The sequence below is a fragment of the Suricata suricatta genome, chromosome 1, assembly GCF_006229205.1.
Source record: "Suricata suricatta isolate VVHF042 chromosome 1, meerkat_22Aug2017_6uvM2_HiC, whole genome shotgun sequence".
NCBI classification, from domain to species: Eukaryota; Metazoa; Chordata; class Mammalia; order Carnivora; family Herpestidae; genus Suricata; species Suricata suricatta.
Genome location: NC_043700.1, coordinates 120,684,405 through 120,709,038, shown reverse-complemented (window position 1 = coordinate 120,709,038; position 24,634 = coordinate 120,684,405). Strand labels below are relative to the sequence as shown.

The following is a 24,634-nucleotide window of genomic DNA, read 5'->3' as shown; positions in this document are numbered from 1 at the left end:
GCCATAGGGGAAAGGGAGACCAAAGCTTAGAACGAAATCAGCAGCCAAACATCACAAATGAGGTCAGGCTCCTTATTACAGTGGGAATATTCTAGTAATAAAAATTTTAATTACGTTCAAATAACCCCTGCATGTCGCTATTAAGGGCATGCAGTACATACTTTACAAAGCCTCTGTGCTACTGCAAGGAGACAAAGAAGTGAAAGAATGAGGGTCTGTCCCTTAATTTGTATTCTTTTTAAGGGGGTGAGAGAAGAGATAAAAAAGCAATGCAGTTGACATGAGTACTGTAAATGTCCAAAACATTTATACAGGAGGAGGTGGTGGTTTCCAGTACACCGTTGTATTGAAGCTTTACAGTTTATTTTATGAAGTGGTAGATAGGTACGTCCACATTTCTCTTCCTAAAAAAAATAGAGGCCAATTCTCAAATGTTCATTTCTCCCAGATATTATCAGTGACTTTTAAGCCATTGTTATTTATATGAATTTTACAGATTATTTTCGAGAAAATGATAATTTTTTGTAAAATATTCTGTTGAACTATCAAGGGACATGGTATCTTTCCATATAGTCATCTTTTATAGCCTTCAGTAAAGACTTACAGGGTCCTTCATACCTATTTTCATTATTTGTCCTAAAATTTTAAAAAGTTATGAGTGTGTATGTCTGTGTGTATGCATATGTGTACACATTATCATGAAGATAATTTGTTTCCATTATGTTTTCAAACTAGATATTGTAGGTATGTAAGGTAGTGGTTGATGTTTGATATATTTTGTGATTAAGCTGATCAACACTTGAAACTTGACTCCTGATTCTCACTTCTTTCTTCATAGCTTATTCTTTTGTCTTTTTCAAGTTGACATTGATACCATCCTCAAGTGAAATGAATGTCATTATCTAATTCTGATATTTTATATATATTTTTAATATATGTATATTAAATGAGTCTTTCATTCAAGATACATTATTTTCCAGCTCACATCCGATCCATTCTTCAACTCTTCATCTCGGTTTGAATGCTAACTCACCACTGACATATGGCACTTATAGCTCTTGGGTAGAGGCAACCTCAAACTGTTGTGTTAGTGGCACAGCCAGAGGCAGAGGCTTGATGTGGGGGTCTACATGAAAGTGTTTGTGGGTGAATTTGCAGGATGTGCTAGCAACAGAGGATATGGTAGCCAGTGAGCAGTCTGTGGGCCAAAAACTTGTGATTTGAGCAACATATATAAATATAGCAACGTGCAAAAAAATTGGGGGGTTGTTAACATTTTACTGACCCTCTGGTTAAAGAAGAAAATGTTGCCATAGATATTATGGGAACTTTGTACACGTAGTGATAGGTAGTTTGATATAACTGGGGAGTCACTTTATTTTTATGTATATAATTTATTGTGAAGTTAGCTAACATATAGTGTATATAGTGTGTCCTTGCCTTTGGAAATAGATTTCCATGATTCATCACTTACATACAACACCCAATACTCCTCCCAAAAAGAGCCCTCCTCAATGCCCATCACCCATTTTCCCTGCCCCTCACCCCCATCAACCCTCAGTTTGTTCTCTATATTTAAAGGCCTCTTATGACTTTCTTCCCTCTCTGTTTCTAACTAGTTTTTTTTCTTTCCTTTCCTCCATGGTCTTTCTGTTAAGTTTCTCAAATCCATGTATGAGTGAAAACATATGATATCTGTCTTTCTCTGACTGACTTATTTCACTTAACAAAATATCCTCCAGTTCCATCCACATTGTTGCAAATAACAGAATTTCATTCTGTTTTATCGCTGAGTAGTATTTCATTTTGTGTGTGTGTGTGTGTGTGTGTGTGTGTGTGTGTGTGTGTGTACACCACATCTTCTTTATCCTTTCCTCAGTTGATGGACATTTGGGCTCTTTCCATAATTTGGCTATTGTTGATAGCACTGCTATAAACATTGAGGTAGATGTTCCCCTATGAATCAACACTCCTGTATCTTTTAGATGAATCCCTAGCAGTGCTACTGCTGGGTTGTAGGGTAATTCTATTTTTAAAGTTTTGAGGAGCCTCCACACAATTTTTCAGAGTGGCTGCACCAGTTTGCATTCCCACCAACAATGCAAGAGGGTTCCCCTTTCTCCACATCCTCACCAACATCTTGTCTCCTGAATTGTTAATTTTAGCCACTCTGAGCCATGTGAGGTGGTATCTCAATGTGGATTCTTCTCAGAGCCAGAACAAGCAATCCTAAAATTTGTATGGAACCACAAAAGACCTTCAATAGCCAAAGTAATTTTGAAAAAGAAAACCAAAGCAGGAGATATTACAATCCCAGACTTTAGCCTTTACTACAAAACTGTAATCATTAAGACAGTATGGTATTGACACAAAAACAGACACATGGACCAATGGAATAGAATTGAGAACTCATAACTGGGCCCACAATTGTATGTCCAAATAATCTTTGACAAAACAGGAAAGATTATCCAGTGAAGAAAAGACAGTCTCTTTAGCAAATGGTGCTGGGAGAACTGGACAGCCACATGCAGAAGAATGGCACTGGGCTACTTTCTTACACCATATGCAAAAATAAATTCCAAATGGACAAAAGACCTAATGTGAGACAGGAAACCATCAAATCCTAGAAGAGAAAACAGGCAACAACTTCATTGACCTTGGCCACAGCAACTTCTTACTTGACACATGTCTGCAGGCAAGGAAAATAAGAGCAAAAATGAACTATTGGGACCTCATCAAGATAAAAACTTATGCACAGCAAAGGAAACAATCAACAAAACTAAAAGGTAGAGTGCCTGTGTGGCTCAGTTGGTTGGTGATCTCACTTCGTCTCAGGTCATGATCTCAGGGTCCGGTGGGTTCAGGCCCCGCCTTGGTCTCTGTGCTGACAGCTCAGAGCCTGGAGCCTACTTCAGATTCTGTGTCTCCTGCCCTCTTTGTCCCTTCCCCACTCATTCTCTCTTTCTCTCTGGCTCTCTCTCTCTCTCTCTCTCTCTCTCTCTCTCTCTCTCTCTCTCTCTCAAAAGTAAATAAACACTATTTTTTTAAACTAAGAGGTAACCAATGGAATGGGAAAAGATATTTGCAAATGACATGTCAGATAGAGGGCTAGTATCCAATATCTATAAATAACTTACCAAACTCAACACCTGAAAAACAAATAATCCAGTGAGGAAATGGGCAGAAGACATGAATAGGAATTTTTTCAAAGAAGACATCCAAATGGCTAACAGACACATAAAAGGATGCTCAGCATCATTCATCATCTGAGGAGTCATCTTAAAGTGTAAACTGTGAACAAACAAAATTATTTGCAAAAATCTATACAGACATGTGTCACTCACTCAACTTTTAGCATGACTATCAATGAAAGCTTCTCTAACAGTTACCTGTCTCAATCTTAGATCATCAGATTGAAGCAGGACCATTAAATGTATTGAAGACTAATTACATGAGAAACCTGAACTTGGAAGACATTGACCAATCTAGTACCTCCAGTGACATGTTGATTAGGATGTCCTAGCTGCTTTCAGAGATCCTGAAGTCCTTCTTGCAATGCCATGTGTGCACCCCTCACTGCCGTGGTGGAGATGGACCATGGCTTAATCACTGAGCCCCATGTGAATGAGTGCTGACCCATAAACACTCTGTGTTCTCAGGCAAGCAGATGATCGAACTTCAAGAGTCTCCTGAAAATATGCACGCAAGGCAGATGCCTCACACTATTCTTTTTGTTCACAATGAACTTGTTGGCAAGGTTCAACCTGGGAAAAGAGCAAATATTACAGACATCTATCTATAATGTTACTTACTGAATTAATTCAAGAATGAGTAATGTGAAGTCTGTCAACAAAACCCACATGATGGCATTTATTAGCAGAAAATGGTTGCAGAACATTTACATAAAGAATCAGACGGAGTCATAGAACAGAAACTTTTTCAGAGAAGCATGTGGAATTGCTTAAGGAACTTTACAAAAAAGAAGGGATTTACAAGAGCCTTGCTTCAGCCTCAGCTCCAAGCTTGTAGAAACATGAAGATTTTAAAAAGGGGAATCTTGCTTCAGCTCTTCCTTAGAAAAAGGAAAGATTTTAGTCACTTGGGTTAGACTTTGTGCTAAGAATGTCCTGATGTGTGGTGACCCGAAGACCAGTAAGTTCGAACTTCTGCATTACATATAAAACCAAGTCTCCTGAGACCAACTAAGAGTAGATACAGATACAGATACAGATATAGATATAGATATAGATAATATATTGCAAATGACCTTGAGATAAGGCAAGTGGTCCTGAAGACAGGTGAGTTTGTCCTGAGTGAAAATACCATCTGCTGTATTGATGTTTGCGAAGATAAATTACAGGATCGGCATTGCATGAAGTCATGGGATGGCTGACTCTCTCTACTGCAAAGGCTGGAATTATTTGTCAGCTCAATGCATGCACCTTTATCCTGGCAGCAGCAAATTTTATTGAGTCTCAATGGAATTCTAAAAAAAACAAAACAAAACAAACAAACAAAAACATTGGTAATATCCGGCTACCTCATATACTATAAAGGTTTGATTTGATCTTTCTCATCCTGGACCCTCAGGATGAAGCCTATGACAGTCATCTGATTCACCACCATGTGGCTCTGTGCTACCAGAGCAAGGAGCAAGTGGAGAAGAGGTTCACAAACATGGCAGTACTCAATTACATTGCTTATGCTCACAACACCATCATGTCTTGGCTGAGCCAGGAAGCCAGCCAGACTCTTGTCCAGGCTTATGTAGACTCAAGGAGGATGCAGAAGATGGGGAGTAACTGAGGAATGGTTTCTGTATACTCTTAATAGCTGGAGTCATGAGTCTACTTAGCAGAACCCCTGGACTGGCACTATGGACATATCTCTTACTGCAGAAATGAGTGCCACCTCTCTGAAATGGGACGAAGAGTTACCTGAAGCACTGAAAAAAAAAACCACCCAACATATTTTATGTTAGGGCAAAACATGGGCTCTAAATACTCACAACTTTTTGAAGATGTTCAGAGACACTCTGACATAGCAATTGCCAAAGATATGTTTGATGAAGCGCTTCATGCTTTGGCCGATGATGACATCTTGACAGTGACTAGAAGAACCGTTTGCTTGCTCTGAATCTTTTGTGAATAGTGCTGTGCGTTCTGCTTGTCTGCACTTGGGCATTGCATTTCCTTCCATATATGCTTGGCAAATAGGCCAATCAGTTGCCTCTTGCTGCCATCAGCAGAAATAGATTCTAAGATCATTATCTGGCTCCATAAAAATTCTTTTTAACTTGGGTTCCATTTTCTTAGTAAAGTGTGTTTTCAAAAAGTGTATGTTTTCATTACATCCCCCACATTTTAAGTAAAAATATGGTGCCAATTTGCAATATATACAGTAGAAGTTATTTTCTTGCCATGACATTTTTTTAGCACCAGAGCTTTTAATCTGTACATATACACAGATAGCAGGATGTCGGTGTTTTTTGAAGATGGCAGTCAGGGTATTTGTTTTGTTATTTTGTTTGTTTGTTTTTTCTGCCAAACTCTCTAATAGTAATCATCCAGATGTTAGGGGTTTTTGTGATAGGAGATAAGACAAACCAGAGCCTTTCTCCCTATTGTAGCACTCAAATGTAATTCCTTCTAGAAGCTAGTTCTTTTGGCTACTGTAAGATCGGGAATTAATGATTGGAAATGATCGAGTTCTAAGTTAATGTATGCCACTTTCTTCTAATATGCAAAACATTTTTTCCTAATTTAAAAAACAATAAAATAAAATTTTCTTGGCTAACTGCTTTAGCTTCTACTTCTAAATTTGCATAATTTTGATGGTAAATAGAATCTTGGTATAATAAATATGCCACAAGTGTTTTGCTATTATGTATATCAAATGTATTATTTGAAAATATATTTTTAAAATTTTTAGTTTTTTTTAAATTAATTTTGAGAGAGACAGAGACATTGTGAGTGGGGGAGGGGCAGAGAGAGAGGGAGAGAGAGAGAGACTCCTAAGCAAGCTCTGTGCTGCCAATGCAGAGTCCTTTGTGGAGCTCAAACTCTCAAAACCATGAGTTCATGACCTGAGACAAACCAAGAGTCAGATGTTCTGAGCCACTCAGGAACCCCTGAAAAGATTTTTTTAATTAGGTAAGGAAGGTACCTTCCTGATACATTTTTTTTTCCTTTTTTTTTTAATTTTTAGAATTCATTAGTAACATACAATTTTAGAGTAGCAAGATCAAATAAATCTAATTGTTCCCCAATTTTAAGATGGAGAAAACTGAGCCTCAGAAAAATTAAATGACTTGTTAACAGTTGGTTAAAAGCAAATTAGTTTCAATACCAAGTTGTTTGGCTTTTAGTCCTGTGTTCTGTATACCATACCATTGACCCTTTTTCTTATTCATGGTGGTAGTTTTTATTCAACTACTCTCAGATTCATTTGACTAAAGAAAATCCATACACCAAGAAATCAAAGATATAATTACCATGTGCAAATATTATATAAACAATATCTTAGTGTCTGTCAATGTAGGTTTTTTCAAATGCCTTGAATTTGGAGTGGGAATTGGTGAGTGTGCAAGGGGGACTATTCCAAAAGCATAAACTGCATTTTTAAAAGCTCTTGTGACAAAAAGTTTGTTAGCACACATATGCATTCTTTACTATAAGAATCTACATACAACTGTAATATATATTTTGGTAGGGAATCTTCATGTTGTATAATTTAGATTTGTTGATGTTATATATCCTAAAGAAAGCTTTCAAACCTTTTAAACTAAATAATAAGTAAAACGAAAGCCGAGCTGCTCTGGGAGAGAGTGGGAGGGGACCTCCCTAGGTAGACAGCCACCACAACTGGTTCTTAGAACCACAGTTTGAAAAACGATTCTCTGGGACATTTAGAAACCAGTTAAATCCATATATATCTACCATCTTTCTGAGGCTGTGGAATAATATTACACCCAGGCAATGTGGGCAGAGTATTTTTATTTACAGACTTGTTCTAAAATTAAATGGTGATCATTCTCTATTTTTGTCTTACTGTTAATGTTGATTCAGCTTCCAAGAGTACACTCTGTTCATTCATGTATTTATCACTCCTTTAACAGACATTTATTAAATGCCTATAGTGTGGGATGTATTATTCAAACTCTTTTATGTGATTATCCAAAAAAAAAATTTAGAGCCTAGTAATGAATATTATTATGTGAACAGCTGTACTTATGAGGTGAGAGACAACAAAATGCTCCAAGCATGGCAAAAATAGGACACCGTGGAACCCTACAGTGTACTGTGTAGACCCCCATTTCTCACCTGAGGTGCTCCTTCCTGGGAAGGCTCACAGCTGAGCCTCAGTGCAGGAACTGCTCTGGGCAGCAGAGGGCTGCTCCACACCCTTCCTGGGATTGCATGCATCCAGCGACTGACATTGCACAATGGTCTGAGTTCCTTGCCTTCCACTGGGATAACTCCCAAGAGTTATTTTGCTAGAGACTGGCTCATGGCATCACCTGAGCTGTTGCTGTATTTCCATCACTGTGTCACCTCTCCTTTTCCAGTCCTTCTTCTCATACTTCTTTGCAACTGCTTTTCCTAGGAGCACTTCTGGTAACCTCCTGCAAATAAGCAAATCAATTCAGAAGTATTTCCCTGGGAACCTACCCAAAACAGAAAACTGATTAGAAAATTTATATGAAACTGATAGCGTATTAGTGAGAACTTGAAAATTAACAGGTTTAAGATATGTAAAGCTATGGAGAAGAAGACATTTCAGGTTGTGGGAACATTCCAGCAGATATATCTATTTGAATAAATCATGTGGACAACTGACAACAATTTACCAGTGGATAAAATGCATGGAGAGACTAGTCCAGATTACAGAGATTTTGAGGAAAGGAATGTATTTTTTAGGTAAGTACAAGACCCTAAAGAATTTTTGAGCATGGATATGACAAAATAAGACCTGAGTTTTAGAAAGAATATGCTTTAAAAAGTTCAAAAATTCAAAATTGTTTAATTCAAAAAAAACTAAGAAAAATACTATATAAAATATGTGATTACATATAAAAGCACTGACATTTTCTATGTGTTCTACATGAGTAAGACAATCAAGATTTGATAGATCCTTAAATCAAATACTTCTGCATTGGCTTAAATGATCAATTTCTGCTAATTCCTTTATGGTGATTTTTTTCAATACAAAATGTGGGAAAATAGAATATATCAACACTTGTGTCAGTTTCTAAAATCATTTAACAACCAATACATTTTCTTATATTGGTACCAATTCTATTTAAAAGAGTTCTTTTTTTTAAGTTCATTGATTTTGAGAGAGAGAGAGAAAAAATGCACACGTGTGAGTAAGGGAGGGGCAGAATGAGAGGGAGCGAGAATCCCAAGCAGGCTCCGCACTAAAAGTGTCCCTCAAAGCCGTCTTGATGCATGCTGCTATCTAAAGAAGTATGGAGTGCATCGGCGGCTCAATCGGTTAGGCAGCCAACTCTTGATTTTGGCTCTGGTCATGACTCACTGTTGATGAGATGCCCTGCATGGGGCTGTACACTGATGGTGTGGAGCCTGCTTGGAATTCTCACTCTCTCCTCTCTCTCTCTGCCCCTGCTCTCTCTCTCACTCTCTCACTCTCTCTCTCTCCCCATTGTCTGTCTAAAAATAAATAAATAAAGATTTAAAAACTAAAGAAGTATTCTTTGAAATGGCAAAAGTATTGAATTTACTCTAATTCTTATATGGTAATGTATTCATTCAACAAATATTTACTGAGTGCTACCATATGCTGTACCGTGAGATCACAGAATAAGGAAGGAGAATGAAGTATCAAAAATAGTACAAGTGTGATTGGTTCTACAAAAGGGGAAACACCAACTGTTCTGGAAATATGTGACTGGAGGACCTATTTAGGTATAAGCATGACAGATAAGAGGAAACATTTAAGATGAGTAGTTATTAGCCAAGAAAAGAAAGGGAAGAGTATTCCAGGAATGGGGAGGAAGAATGTTTCATGCAAGGGCAACAGAATATTCTCGGGTTTGGAGAAAAGAGTGCTTGGCACACGTAAGCATCTGAAATAAGACCGGGTTGGCTGAAATAGATGTAGAATCGGGACATGGTTCCTTACTAGCTAAAATAAGGTAGACAGGGAAAGATCATGAAGGGTTTTGCAAACCATGTTAAATTTCCTGGACTTTGTTCAAGGGGTAAAGTCAAGTAACTGAGGTATTTTACATGAGAGCAGGGAATGACAAAACCAGATAACTCATTGACTGCCAAGTGGAGAGTCCACGACACACCTGCCATTGGACCAAGACAGACTGGATGTGAAAACTCCAATTAAGAGGCTGGTGCTCCAACTCAAAGGAAACAAAGGGCAGTGGTGTTGGTCATGGGGATGGATAGAAATAGATATCTTTTAAAGATATTTAGGTGGTTGAAATACAATTTGATGACTTTACATAAATATGCAGGGGAGAAAAAAAGATTCTAGGCATCTGGCTTGGAGAAAAATAACTCTTATGAAGTTGGAGATTTTGTTGTTATTGTTATTTAACTTGTAAATTTAGAGGAATGGAAACATATTGCCTTGCTTTTTGTGTAAAGCACTCTGTACTATATAGAATTTACAAATCTGGACGAGAGAGAGATAATTTAGGAAAATATAATCTGAATTACCAGTAGCAGTACCAACTTGGACTATCATATAGCCTTTGTACAAAGTGTGTGCAAATAAACTTTTGTTGTTGTTGTTGTTACGAGAGCTTTTAAAATGCAGTATGTGCCCTTACAATAAGAATTCTTGTGGACTTGTCAATATATTCTCTGGCTTTAGGGCATTTGAATCATAAATCGTATAAAATCAGAGAGGATTTTTTGAGCAGTCCACTATGGTATACGTATGTTATATTGGACACACAGTTTATATAGTCCAGAAGAAAAAGTATGAATCACAGAATGGAGGGTTCAGTTCAGGCTCCTCAATAACTTTTTGTCTGGGCCTTAGTTTCTTTTCCTCTAAGATGTAGGTAGCATGATCAAATTACTAGTAATATCCTGTTTACTCTCAGTTAGCTGCAAGTATCTATTATGAATGAATATACATGTGAATACACATATGTACACATGTATGCATGAATATACACATAGAAATGTTATACGGCAACTTCAAATTTTCCTAAGCATTTCACACCAATAAAGTGTTTTTTTCATTTTAATTTTTTTGTGGTTTTATTCATCTTATACTGTAGCATTTCTCTACCATTATATTTGTTTTCTGGGTAAAAAATGGAGTATTTTTCTTCTGTCAGGGATTTTTCTATCTGAAATTAACTTATGAACATGAGGGCACCAGGGCCCACCGCTGTGTCTGGCATCTTTCAGAGTCTTCTCTGCTTTTCTGGACACATGTTTATTTACAGAGTGTTCTTGTTTACCAAGCATGTCTGCAGGTTTCAAGAAACCTAGAAATATGTATAAGCAACATAGATGAGTGTCATAAATATTTGATGTTCCAGATGATCCTCCAAAAGTATCTCTGAGTTACTGTGCAGTTCAAGCTTAGGGAAAAGTCTTTCAGCTTCATAAAAGAGAGAAATAAATTCTTAGTAAATAGTTTTTCTTCTTTTTTCCCCCAACTTACCCTATCTATAGGGGAGCAACAAAATGTTGCCTTTTGAGCAACTGATTATCTAGTGGTAAATTATTCCCTACCTTTGATTCTCCTCATTTTATTTTTCTTCCTTTCTCCTTTCTATATTTGATACCCACTGGTATTTCTATAAAGATAGGGCAGGATAAAATCCAGACCAATTTTGCTTGATATTTTAAAAAAGATTTACCCTGGCAGCATTTTTTACTGTCAAGTTAAAGGACATTTAGAAATTACTTGTATGTGTTATTCATACTATCAATGTCCCATTAGCTTGTTCTGTTTAGAATCTGCTGCATCACCAAGAGATAAAAAATGCAACTGTGCATGTACAAAGATAATGACTGCTCATTACCACCTGGTCTGCACATATTTTTATCAAGGCTTGGTTTTCCAAGTTGATCTGAGGATAGATGAAAAAATAAAACTAAAAAGCTCAAAAGCATGAGAATAGACTTAGGCAATCAAAAGTCAGAGAGGTTAAGTTTGGGTCAGATAACAAAGGACTTCAGTTAAAGGGTTTATTTGCTTGAAATACCAACCTCTCAAGCATTCCGTATGTCTTCATGAGGAAAGGTTTTAGTGACTATGCATGCTAACCTCTCCTTAAGAATGGAACACAAAGGAGATAAATTACAGCGTCAAAAAGGTGAAAAGGGTAAGTGGAGGCCACAGTTAACTAAATGCAGGTCCCTTGATTTGTGGGATTTTTGTTGTTGTTGTTGTTGTTGTTTTGTTTCTGTAGCTTGTATACGATGTAAGTAGACTAAGTTGCTCAGTACCAGATACAAGCTAGGGGTAAAAAAGCTGGCCTAGAGTGACCACGTGAGTATTGATTGGGCGTAAAATTAATATAGTGCTGGACAGTTTAGTGCTCAAAAGTCTAAAAACGTCAGGAGTATAGCATTTTTGCAAGGTAGCAATCATATTGAATTATAATATTTTTGGTTTTTTCCCTAGAAATAAGTACTAAGACAAAAGTTTAAACTCTGATCTAATTAAGAGATATTATTGGGGTAGATATGTGAAAACAGACAATAAAATCTATAATAAGAAGATTTTTTAATACCATCAGTTGAACTTAGGTATAAAAATATAAGTTATATCTGTCAGTCAAACTCCTACAGTATTTGCCATGTAGGGATATTACTGATAATAAGATCCACTACACTTACTCCAATGTTTAAATTCTTAAGTGATAATTGAATTATTTGAGATGTTAGTACCGAGTAAACACATAAGATCAAACCGGCTTGCAATAATAGCCTAATTTACCCATATCAGAGATCCAGCCAGTCAAGAGACACAGAGGAGAGGGACTGCGGGGCTTTCTACATCACTCTCCAAACCCTTTCTTCTCACGTTGGACACGCACACCCTGTCTGTAAGGAGGGTTTTATTGGTTTACCCCACATAATATACATTATGAAATATCTCCATTTTTTTTACTCTAGAAAGTATAAACCTTTAGGACATTTTCATGGGAGCCATAAGCAATTTTTCCATAAATCCTGAGTTTATTTACTACACAGGACATTCTGCTAAGGGTTTTTGTAAAGACTTTTTTTCCCCTATTAAATATTGCTAGTCTCTACCTGGAGGTCTTGTTGAGTAAGGCAACCTCCTTTCTTTTTTTTCTCACCCTGGCCTTCACCCTCCGCCCCCACAACACATGTAACAGTAGAAAAAGTTAATGGGATCTTAGACCAGGTGCTTTAACACTTTTTCCCCCAAATACTATTCAGTGAAATGTTGTTGAGCCAAATTTGCAAAAAACATTCCCCAAAACATAAAAAGATTCAAACATATAATGAAATTTTGAAACCTTGGGGTTGCAAACTAGCTGAAAAAGATCAGGAGTATGCCTACAATTTCTGGAAGAACTAGAAACTCTGAAATAAAGAATGAAATAATTATCTAGATAATCATGATGATGCTGCTGCTGCTGATGATGATGATGATGATGGTGATGATAGTAATTAAGTTCTCACCACTCAGGCACTCTTCTATATTTCTTATGGGTATGGCTTTATAAGATGCATAATAATATTCTGGGGTTGGCACTATTATTTTGCCATTTAACAGATGTAGAAACTGGGGCATAGAGAAATTAAGTGACTTAGCCAGGTTTACCAACAAGTAGATTCTGCCACCATTTTTCAAATTTAGGAAGTCCTATTCCCAAATCCATGCTGTTAACTGCTAATCATATAGGGGTAGAGCATAGACAAATCAAAATCAACATATTTTTATTAATAAGACTATATAATAAAAGAGAATCTGGCTTATTAAGAAATCGTAGCAGGGATTTACCCAAGAGATACAGAAGTGCTGATGCATAGGGGCACATGCACCCCAATGTTCATAGCAGCACTGTCAACAATAGCCAAATCATGAAGAGCCCAAATGTCCATCACCTGATGAATGGATCAAGAAGATGTGGTATATATATGCAATTGAATACTACATGGCAATGAGAAATAATGAAATATGGCCATTTGTAGCAAAGTGGATGGACCTTGAGGGTGTCATGCTAAGTGAAATAAGTCAAGCGGAGAGGGAGAGATACCATATGTTTGCTCTCATAGGTCTAACAGGAAAACAGGAGAAACCTAATGGAGGACCATGGGGAGAGGAAGGGGGAAAGAGAGTGGGGGAGAGAGAGGGACACAAAACCTGAGAGACTATTGAATATGGAAAAGGAACCGAAGGTTGAGGGGGGCAGGGGAGGAGTAAGGGAGGTGGTGGTAATGGAGGATGGCACTTGTGGGGAAGAGCACTGGGTGTTATATGGAAACCAATTTGACAATAAACCATTAAAAACTAATAATAATTTAAAAAATAAAAATAAATTTAAAAAAATAAAATGTGTTTTAAAAAAATAGTAGCAGAGGGGTGGCTCAGTCAGTTAAACCTCTGACTTCAGCTCAGGTCATGATCTTGCGGTTCGTGGGTTCAAGCGCTGTGTTGGGCTTTATCTATGCTGACAGCAGAGGCTGGAGCCTGTTAGGATTCTATGTCTCCTCTCTCTGCCCCTCCCTGCTTGCATTCTGTCTCTCTCTCTCTGTTAAATAAAATAATTTTTTAAACAATTTAAAAAATAGTAGTGGAGAATCAGTTTTGTTGATAATTGCTATTGCAAAAATAAAATAGACACTGAAATTAATGAGTATGCAATTGTTTTATTGAATGTCTGTTTTGAATGTAGTGTCATATTATGGCCTACAAGACACAGACGAAGTAGAAGATACAGCACATAGCATAAAACCTGCCAAAAAAGACTGGAACTTGAGTTAGAGGGTATGGCAAATGAGATATATAGTTACGAATCAACATGAGAGAGGTGATAATGAAGCGATTTTCAAACAGATTAATTTTTCCAAATAAATATGGTTATCAGGCTAAAATTCTAAGTTAAAAATGCTTTAGTATAGGAATGATTAGGGATATGATCTTTATTTGTAAAATTCTAAATAATGTGAAGGCGTATAAACTAAACTGAGAAAAGAGTGATAAACAAGAATGAGAGAAGTATGACCTACATTGCCATCTGTTGGGGAAATGCACATCTGTCACGCTGAATGAAAGATGAAGTTTGGAAATTCCCAATGAATCTCAACAGCCAGCATTACTATTTAAAAGCAAAAACAGATTTCAAGCCTAGATTAGCTTTTTAATTTTTTTTAATTTGGAAAAGATATTTAAAGAAGAAAAAATATCTCTAATCAGAAACCATGGCTTTTAAGATATCCAGATATAATTTTAGATCAAATTAGAATAGAATTGTGCTAGAGAACGAATATTGTCAAAACTTGCCTCCAGAGTCAATTTTATGCTCTCCAGAAGCATCTTGTTTTCTGACTAATGGGTCTGTGCATTCCACAAGATATGGCGGCCAAAATCCTACCCAGAAAATAGTCGTAGCTCCAACATGATGTGGTTTTGAGTAGACATTTGACTCTTTAGGTCTAAATTCCCTTGTTTTTAAAGTGGATGAGATTGGATTAAGGTTACCTTTCAGTTGCTCTCCTATTTATTCTGTGCACCTATTTAAAAAATAGCCTGTTAATAATTGCATGCTTGATATATTTATTTTGTAGATAGAAATAGTGTTCCTACGCCTACTTTTTCTCCTTCTTTTCCACCCCTTCTCATTATTAGTACTGTTGTTATTGTTGTTGTTGCTGTTGTTGTTAGTATTATTTTACTTCTTCTGAAATCTTACAGCAGTATCTGTTCTCTCCTTTAGGGTGGAGTTAGTGGGTTGACTGGAGAGCTAGAATTTGCAGAGAATGGAGGAAATCCCAATGTCCACTTTGAAATTCTTGGAACGAACTACGGAGAAGAGCTTGGCCGAGGTGTTCGCAAAGTAAGACAAAACACACTGATAAATGCATTTTTTCCTAAAGCAACTATAATTGTTTGCTTTTACTCCATGCAATACAGTCACAGTAGGTATTAAAGTCCATATTGTAGTTTGAAAGAGAAGAGGAAAGGGAGAATTAGGCATTTAAATGACTTTAAATACTTATCAGAAGTATTAAGCAATACGTTGCATTTATGCCTTAGAATAATTAAAGGAAAAAAGTAATCTAATGGTTTCCTAGGGAACTAACATCATCTTCCATTTATTATAATAATCTTTATAAAGTAGTGAATTTAATATTTATAGAATGCATAAATGCCTGGTTTTTAACTTTTAACATGTACAAAATCAGAATAAGAGCTTTGATAAATTTCATACAGAGAGAGGGAAAGTCTACTCTAAGAAGTGACATTACAGTAATTCAAAGTTTATGCTTGTCATGTAATTAGTAGAAAATGGCTTGTAGGAAATGAGCTCTTGTTCTCTGCTCCAGACCACATGTAAGAAGGTGAGTGCTAATAAAGGATGTTTTATGAACTACTGGCACAACAGCTTTCTCAAGGAGACACATAAAAGCCCTGCATAAATTGCTTTTCTATAGTTTGGATTTGCCATTATTTGTATATTTTTGGTAGGAAAAATTTTAAGATAATTGAGTGTACTTCCAGAGCTCACAACTATAAATTTCTTTTTCTTTTTTTTTTTTGCTCTCCAAAATTCTTTTATTTTTAATTTTTAATAGTTTATTGTCAAATTGGTTTCCGTATAACACCCAGTGCTCTTCCCGACAAGTGCCCTCCTCCATGACCATCCCCCCTTACCCCTCCCCCTCCCCTTTCAACCCTCCACTATAAATTTCTGACTGTATAAAGGTTGCTGCATTGAGAATAGGAGGTTCTTTGTTAGATGTTCTCTCCCGTGCTGGAATGTAGGCTGCAGAAAAATATAGACAAAACAAATTAGGAGTTATTCTAATCCACAGAAAAACTTCCCAGTAAACTTATGCTAGAGAGGAGTAGAAACTAGCCTAATTATTGCGTTTTTAATTATTCTTTTATGGTGAAACATAGCAGACATAAAAACTGCATAAAACACAAGGATAGTTTATTGAATTATTTTTAAGGGAACAACCACAACTATGGCCAAGAACTATAACATATCAAGCATCCTAAATACCCCCACATACTGCTTCTCCCTGATACAACCCTGACCCCTCTTCTCAGTAGTATAATCATTAGTCTTGATTTTATGATACTCATTTCTTTACAATTTAAATATAGTTTTATCACTATATGCAATTTTAATTAACATAATTGAATTTTGCGAATATTTCAGTTTATGAATAGACTCAAAATTGCATATATTCTCTTTTCTTGCTTCTTATGGTCATTCTGTCTGCGTTATTCATTCTTGTCATTTCCATATGGCTGCATTGTTTTCTACCACTTGAATGTGTCCCAAACCACTGTGGTCTCTATCCATTTTTAGACTATTAATAAGAAAAGCTTCTATAAAGCTGCTATAAACATTCTTCAACATATGTCTTGGATATATAGTCTAGACCTTGTCCATATATTTCTGTGGGTTTGGAGTAGAATTGCTTAATATAAGGAAGTATTTTGGGGCACCTGGGTGGCTTAGTTGGTTGAGCATCCAACTCTTGATCTCAGCTCAGGTCTTGATCTTTGGGTCATGAGTTAAAGCTCTGTACTGGGTTCCATGCTTAGCTTAGAGCCTACTTAAATATATGTAAATATATTTAAATTATACACACACATATATATATATATGAAAGCATATCTTGAATTTTACTGTATAACTTCAAACCCATTTTCATAGAAATTTGCTAATTTTCATACCACCAACAATGCAATGAGTTCTCATTGCCCTATGTTCTCACCAAATTTTGGTTTTGTTAGACATCAAAAGTTGTATTAAATGATTGGATATATAATGATATATCTTAATGATTTCAGTTTTTGTTTCAGTGATTATATAAAGCGTCTGCATATTTTCTTATACTTTTTTGGCACTTTAGATTTCTTTTTGAGTTAACTGCTAATTCAAGGCCTTTGTACCTGTTTTTCTAGGCTGTTTTTTATAATTGATTCTAGGAGTTATAAATATATATATTTAAGTTTTTATTAAAATTACATATATTTTTCAGTCTCTTAAATCTGGAGAACAAACTGAGGGTTATTGGATTGGAGGTAGATGAGGGATGGGTTAAATAAGTAATAGAAATTGAGGCATTTGTTGTGATGAGCACTGGGTGTTGCATGTAAGTGACAAATCACTAAATTCTCCACATGAAACTAATATTACACTGTAAACTAACTGGAATTTAGATACAAATTTAAAAAATATAATAGTCCCCTGAAGACCCTGGGGCAAGTAGCATCTGCTATGGTAAAGATGGCTCTTTTCCCAACACTTTGCCAAAAAAAAAAATAATAATAATAAATAAATCCTCTTGCCCATCAATACTGGTGCCATTATTCTCTACCAATATCCACTCTCCCAACAAGGGACTTTTACTTTTGCATTAGCAGCTGGAAGTCAGCCTTCAGTTACCAAAGTCTTCTGTCCTGACTACCAACTCTTATAAAGGTACACCTTAAATAAATTTGGAGTTTCTTTAATGACCTCTTGCATTCAACAATAGAGTGATTAATTTATCATTGATTTGCAGTATGTAATTCTTTTGTAATTTGTTTGTTTCAAGTTTTTTATTTAAATTCTAGTTAGTTAACATATAGTGTAATTTTGGTTTCAGGAGAATATAGTGAGTCATCACTTACACATAGCACCCAATGCTCATCATAACATCTTAGTACCCGTCATCCATCTAGCCCACGCCCCCATCCACCTCCCCTCCAGCAACCATCAGTTTGTTCTCTCTATTTAACTAGCTCTTATGGTTTGTCTCCCTCTTTTTTTTCCCCTTCCCATATGTTCATCTCTTTGCTTCTTAAATTCCACATATGAGTGAAATCATACGGTATTTGTCTTTCTCTGATTTACTTCACTTAGCATAATACACTCTAGCTCCATTTACGTAACCACAAATGGCAAGATTTCACTCTTTCTGATGGCTGAGTAATATTCCAGTGTGTATACATATATCACCTCTTCTTTATCCATTCATTAGTAGATGGACATTTGGCTCTTTCATTAATTTGGCTATTATAGATAATGCTGCTGTAATCATCAATGTGCATGTGCCTTTTTGAATTAATATTTTTGTATCCTTTGGACAAATACCTATTAGTGTGATTGCTGTATCACAGGGTAGTTCTATTTTTAACTTCTTGAGGAATTTCCATACTGTTTTCCAGAGTCACTATACCAGTTTGCATTCCCACCAACAGTGCAATAGGGTTCCTTTTTCTCCATATCCTATCACCTGTTGTTTCTTGTGTTGTTGATTTCAGAAATTCTAATAGGTGTGAGCTGATATCTCATTGTACTTTAGATTTGTATTTCTCTGTTGATGAATAATGTTGAACATCTTTTAATGTGTCTGTTAGACATTTGTATGTCTTTAAAAAAACGTCTACTCATGTCTTCTGCCCATGTTTTAATTGGATTATTTGTTTTTTGGTTGTGGAGTTTTAGAAGTTCTTTAAATATTTTGGATACTAACTCTATCATATTTTTCATTTGCAAATATCTCCCTCCATTCTATATATTGCCTTTTAGTTTTCTTAATTGTTTCCTTCACTGTGCAGATTTTTGTTTTGATGAGGTCCCAATAGTTTATTTTTGCTTTCATTTCCCTTCCCTGAGAAAAAATATCTAGAAAGAAGTTGCTCCAGCGAGTCTCAAATAGGTTACTGACTGTTTTTTTTCTCTAAGATTTTTATGGTTTAAAGTCTCACATTTAGGTCTTTAATCCATTTTTAATTTAGTTTTGTGTATGGTGTAAGAAAGTGATCTAGTTTCATTCTTTTGCATGTTGCTGTACAGCTTTCCCGACACCACTTGTTGAAGAGACTGTGTTTTTTCCATTGGATATTCTTTCCTGTTTTGTCAAAGATTAATTGGCTATATAGTTGTTGGTTTATTTCTAAGTTTTCTATTCTGTTTCGTTGATCTATGTGTCTATTTAGTGCTGATACCATACTGTTTAACTCAAAATCTGAAATTGTGATTCATCCAGCTTTGCTTTTCTTTTTCAAAGTTTCTTTGACTATTGGGGGTCTTTTGTGGTTCCCTACAAATTTTAGGATTGTCTGTTCCATGTTTGCAAAACATGCTGTTGGCTAAGACTTCCACTACTATTGATTAACAGTTGTGAGAGTGGATATCCTGTCTTGTTCCTGATTGTAGAGGAAAAGCTCTTAGTTTTTCCCTATTGAGGATGAAAATAGCTGTGGGTTTTTCATATATGGCCTGTATTATTTGAGATATGTTCTTTCTAAACTTACTTTATTGAAAGTTTTATCATGAATGGATACTGTACTTTGTCAAATGACTTTTCTGCATCTATTGAAATGATCATATGATTTTTATATTTTCTCCTGTTGATGTCATATATAACATGGATTTTGATACTAAGGTTATAGTGCCCTCATTAAATGTGGTGGGGAGGGTTTCCTCTTTTTCTAATCTCTATGAGTTATGTAGTATTGGAAGAATTTCTTCTTTGAGTATTTGATAGGTCACTCTAATGAAGCCAACTGTGCCTAGAATTTTCTTTGTGGGATTTTTTTTAAATGACTGATTTTATTTTTCATGATAAACACAAAAATAAAAGTCAATTTTTTTCATCTTTGTCAACTCAAAAAGTTTTATTTTATGATCTTTTATTTTTTTCTATATATCACCATAAAATTGCTAATCTTTTTAAATATATGAAACATTTCAGGATCTGAACTTGTTTTCATTTTTGAATAGTTTTCATGGTAATTAGCACTTTAAAAATTATTTTAGGGGATCTTGAGTGGCTCAGTCAGTTAAGTGTCTGACTTCATCTCAGATCATGATCACACAGTTTGTGAATTTGAGCCTGAGTCAGCCTCTGTGCTGACAGCTCAGAGCCTAGAGCCTGCTTCAGATCTGCGTCTCCTTCTCTCTCTCTTCCCCTCCCCATCTCTCTCTCTCTCTCTCTCTCTCTCAAAAATAATCATTAATAAATAAATAGCTAAAAGTTTTTTAAAAATATTATAAAGACTTGTACTTCCAATAATGTTTTCTTCCCTAAAAATTATCTTGTCTACTATTAATAGAGCTAAACCAACTTTCTTTCATTACTATTTGGATGGCATTTATTTTTTACTATCCTTTTACTTTCAATTTTTTTCTGCATCCTTTCATTCCATAAATAATTCTTATTAAAAGTATATAATTAATTACTTGACACTAAGTTGGCTTTCATCCCTAAAATTCAGAGCATTTAATGCATTTATATGAAAAGTATTTACTAATACATCTGCATTTAAGTCTACTATTTTGTACATTCTACCACTTTGTACATTTGGTGGCTCTTCATACAGGTATTACTTAATTCCATACAAAACCATTAGATGTTTTGCTTCCACTCTACTCCTAATGATTAGCACCAAGTTTAGGCATAATCATTTTGTACCAGGTTTCTTCTTTTTTCTAATATCTTTTGTGTAAACGATCTCATGTAGTGTTATGATTAATTTTCTAAAGACTTATAACCCTAATACTTCCATGTTTTACATAAACATTTATCCCAATTTAATAATTAGCTATGTATGCATGCACAAGGATGATAATTATAGTATTCCTATCATTATAGTAACTACGAAGAGTTTGTTTAAAGAAACAGGAGGGGTTAGCAATGTAGCAGAAAAGCAGTAGCATAAAGGTTAAAGAGGGTTCATTGAATTTACAAACTCAAGGTTCATTAGTAACTGAGAAGAGGCAGTAGAGCAAATGGGTTAGAAATGGGGCTGCTAATGTCAGGCTATACAGATTTTTGTGTTACTAAAAGCAAGTGACCTCAGGCATGTCACTAAACTCATAAGTAAGTGCAACTTATATGAGTGATGTGACACATCCAGAACTTGCCTTGTACCTCAAAAAGGATTGCAGTTAATTGTCACTTACAAAGGAAATATCAGTGGAGTTGTAATACCATATGTTGAAAAAACAAGTCAGAAAATAAAAAGGAAGGTGATGAGTAAAGGAAGTAAATATAAGTATCATATTAGCCCACCCATTTGGCTATGACAGTGGCCATTAAATGGCTGCATGAAATTGAGGGGAAAACTTTCAGAATGTAGGAGATTTGTGTCTGTTTAAATGCTCAGATTAAGCCAGTAGAGAAGAGAAAGAAGATAAATGGAAGAAAGGTGGTCATTGCTAGAGATCTGTGAGAAAGAGCAAGGATTAGATGTATTTAGATAGAGAGCTTAATTTTAGACATGGAGGACATTGTTTCCCAGAGTGAATAAGGAAAGAATGGTGTGAATGCAAGCAAGAATTACTTCCATCATAACAACAACTAAGAAGAAAGAGTTTGTTTCAAGAAGTAGACGGGAGTTATCAATGTAGCAGAAGCTCTGTTGGCTCTTGGGGGATTCAAATTTCATTGCAGCACTAACCTACATGGTTATATATTTTTGCCCAGCAGTATTTGGTGACAGAATGTATTCAAAGTAATGTAAGATTGAGATTTCATCATATTGTTTTTGTTTTTGATAGCAATAAAATGAAGCAGGTAGGGTAAGGATATTGACAGGGTGATGGCTGAAGAGACAAATCATGAAATCCAACATGGATTTCTTCATCTTGAGATAACAGAGCCTTCAGTAAGTCCAAAGAAGCTGTGTATTGATTTGCATTAAATGAAAGACCTTCAGAGCCCAGAAGTTGTGTCTGAGGGGACATCCAAATTCTTGATTCAAAGGGTTCCAGATGCTCGAAAAGTTATGGTTGTGAGGGTGGTAGAAATGGGCTTCATTTAACCTTCCAAGATCAATAGAGTTACAGGATCAACTTCACCCCACTCTGAATTCAAAGTCTACATAATGTACCATCTATGCCATTTGGTTGACAATGAATCACATACTTCAAATTATGTCTACTTTATTTTTAAGTAATATTAGACCACTCCTGTAATTATTTCTATTTCCTTGCTCCAAGTCCCAAATTGTATTGAAACACCCCAGTGCACTGGCATTATATAGATTTTATGTAAAATTGACCATAATGTTTACAGCACCTTTTATATTGTCAAAAGTTTTTGCATTATTTTAATTTTTATCTGTTGTAGTAACACAATGTATTTCTACCAAAATATGATTTTAACTAATTGCTGAATATATAACACTCCAAATCTACCTCTCAACTAATTTTAAAAGTACTGCAAATAAGTATGTGGATTGCTAGCTCCATTTATAAATGGGGCAGTTCTTTCATATAGGCATCAGCACTTACATAATGTATTCAGAGATACTATCAAGCAAAAGCATTGCCATGCAAATAGTTACAATACAGATTTACTTTGATGTGTCTAAAATTAATGTTACAGTCCCAGTATCTCCATGTATCAAAAACAGTAAATGGCTTTCCAATTGATGAACTGTCAAGTTGTCAGTGTTTATTCCGCTGCCAGTGGCTCAGTATATACAATGCCCACAGTCTTATCACCTCAAGCAGGAGGAACGTCAGCTCTCATAAACTAACAGGATCTTGTGTGTTTGGATTTGAATGTGAGATTGACCACGTCCCAAATTTTGGATTAGTCTTAGCTCTACTGAAATTGTATGAGTAGAAGTTTCTTTTTCTGAATTTGAGGAGAATGTAAAAAGGATTATCTAATTTTCACTGATGTTGATCAAAACAAAGAGCTCTTCTGCTTTGATATTTTTTACATGTTCTTTTCCTTTGATGTAAGGTGGTGTTTCATTCAGTAGATAGTACCTTCAAGGTATTAAACACCTTACCCTTGAAGATAAATTCAGGTAAACCTCAAAGCCAAATTTTTAAATCATCAAGGTTTTCTATATTCTTAAACCTTCTCCAAGAGTATGTTTGTTCTTTTTCTCTTCATCAAAATACAGTATTTCCAAGAAGAAAAAACTTTGATAACATCCTATCCAAACTCCTAAAACTAATTAGAATGCATAAAAAGTAAAGATTAAATTATTTAATATAAAGTATCAGTCTATGTATTTTTTTTCCTTGGAAGAGAAATTCTCCACAGCGTTTTTGTTTGTTTTGGGGGGAAGTTTGTTTTTGGTTTAGTTCTGGCTTCGATTTTTTTTGCTTATGTGTACGAAGTTCTCTGTTCGGTTTGGTTTTGCCAATGCTACTCACTTTTTATTATGAAGATGGAGTTTCAGCATTCAAATTTAATACTCTGGACCTAATATCTTTGATCTTTATCACAAACAGGAAAATAAGGCCAGGAAAAATAGATTAAACCTGGTTTCACAAACTAATCTTAATTGCATAGTAATGCTTAGTATCTTCATAAAAGTATTTTCTCATGTAAGCTGATGAAATAAAATGGTACAGCAGAGATATTGTAGCTCCTAGGTATAATTGCTTCTCAGATAGGCTTAGAATCTACTCAGGTTCTCCACCACTAAATTCACAAATATAAAACCTATTTTGTGTTCTTGGGAAAACTGTTCTTGCAAAGAATATTATATAGGTTGTCATTGGTCCATTTTTAATAAACTAAAATGTTTTACTTCCTTGTAAATAGAAGAAGAAAGAACAGTTTTACCTTCAAATGGCCAATGATTAAATATTTTACTGCTATTCTCCAACATTATATTTGTATTCTGGTTCTGGAATATGTAAAATAGTTTTTACCTTTGCATATTAACTTGTCTTATGTTTCTTTATAGCACTTTTTGCTCAGTGAAATTATATGCATACATGTAATTATATATACAATCTTCATTTTGCATATATAGTATATATGTGTGTATATATATCTATACACACACATAAATGTAATGTATTTACTTGTTTGCAGTAAGTTTTTCCCATTACAATGTAATTCTGTAGGATAAGAACCTGTTTATTTCTTACTATTCATTTCTTGCCTGCATTTAGTAGATGTTCATTAAGTATTTGTGAATAAACTAATGAACACATGTGGATACTAACATGAAAATCTATAATGTTCTTCTCTGCATCTATGAATGTAATACTCATATTTTTATTTTGATGAAAAATAAATATGTGCACACAAATTAATCATTGGCTTGCCACATTAGAAAACGGATGTGTGATCATAGCCTTTCCATCAATTGTATCCTCAATACCTAACAGATTTGGCCATTTGGTCACCAAAAATATAATCAATTATTTTAGGGGTTAAGTAAGATGATGTACAATCTATTTTCATAAATTCATAGACATAGAGAAATAGTGGATTGATTGTTCCAAGCAGATAGTTAGATTAATTTTTCTAAGCAAAAGGAAAAGACCCACAAAAGAGCTAGGGCAAGCTCACTAGGAATTATTGGTAATCAAGATTATTTTCCAACAACTAGGCTAGATATAGTATGTTGTAATGTGGAAAAGTGTATAGTCTTGGCTGTCCCACACACCTGGGTTAAAATTCTGTGTTATTTTAGGACCACTAAACTCAGCCAGCCTCAATTT

General features: G+C 35.3%; 1 protein-coding gene across 1 annotated transcript in view; it reads left to right on the top strand.

Moving 5' to 3' along the window:
* Window positions 1-24,634, top strand: part of GRID2 (glutamate ionotropic receptor delta type subunit 2) — a 1,401,829-nt gene that overhangs the window by 867,089 nt on the left and 510,106 nt on the right. Inside the window, exon 8 of the mRNA XM_029943131.1 lies at window positions 14,918-15,037. Within this exon, the coding sequence (XP_029798991.1) occupies window positions 14,918-15,037 (120 nt within the window). The remainder of the gene's footprint in view (window positions 1-14,917; window positions 15,038-24,634) is intronic.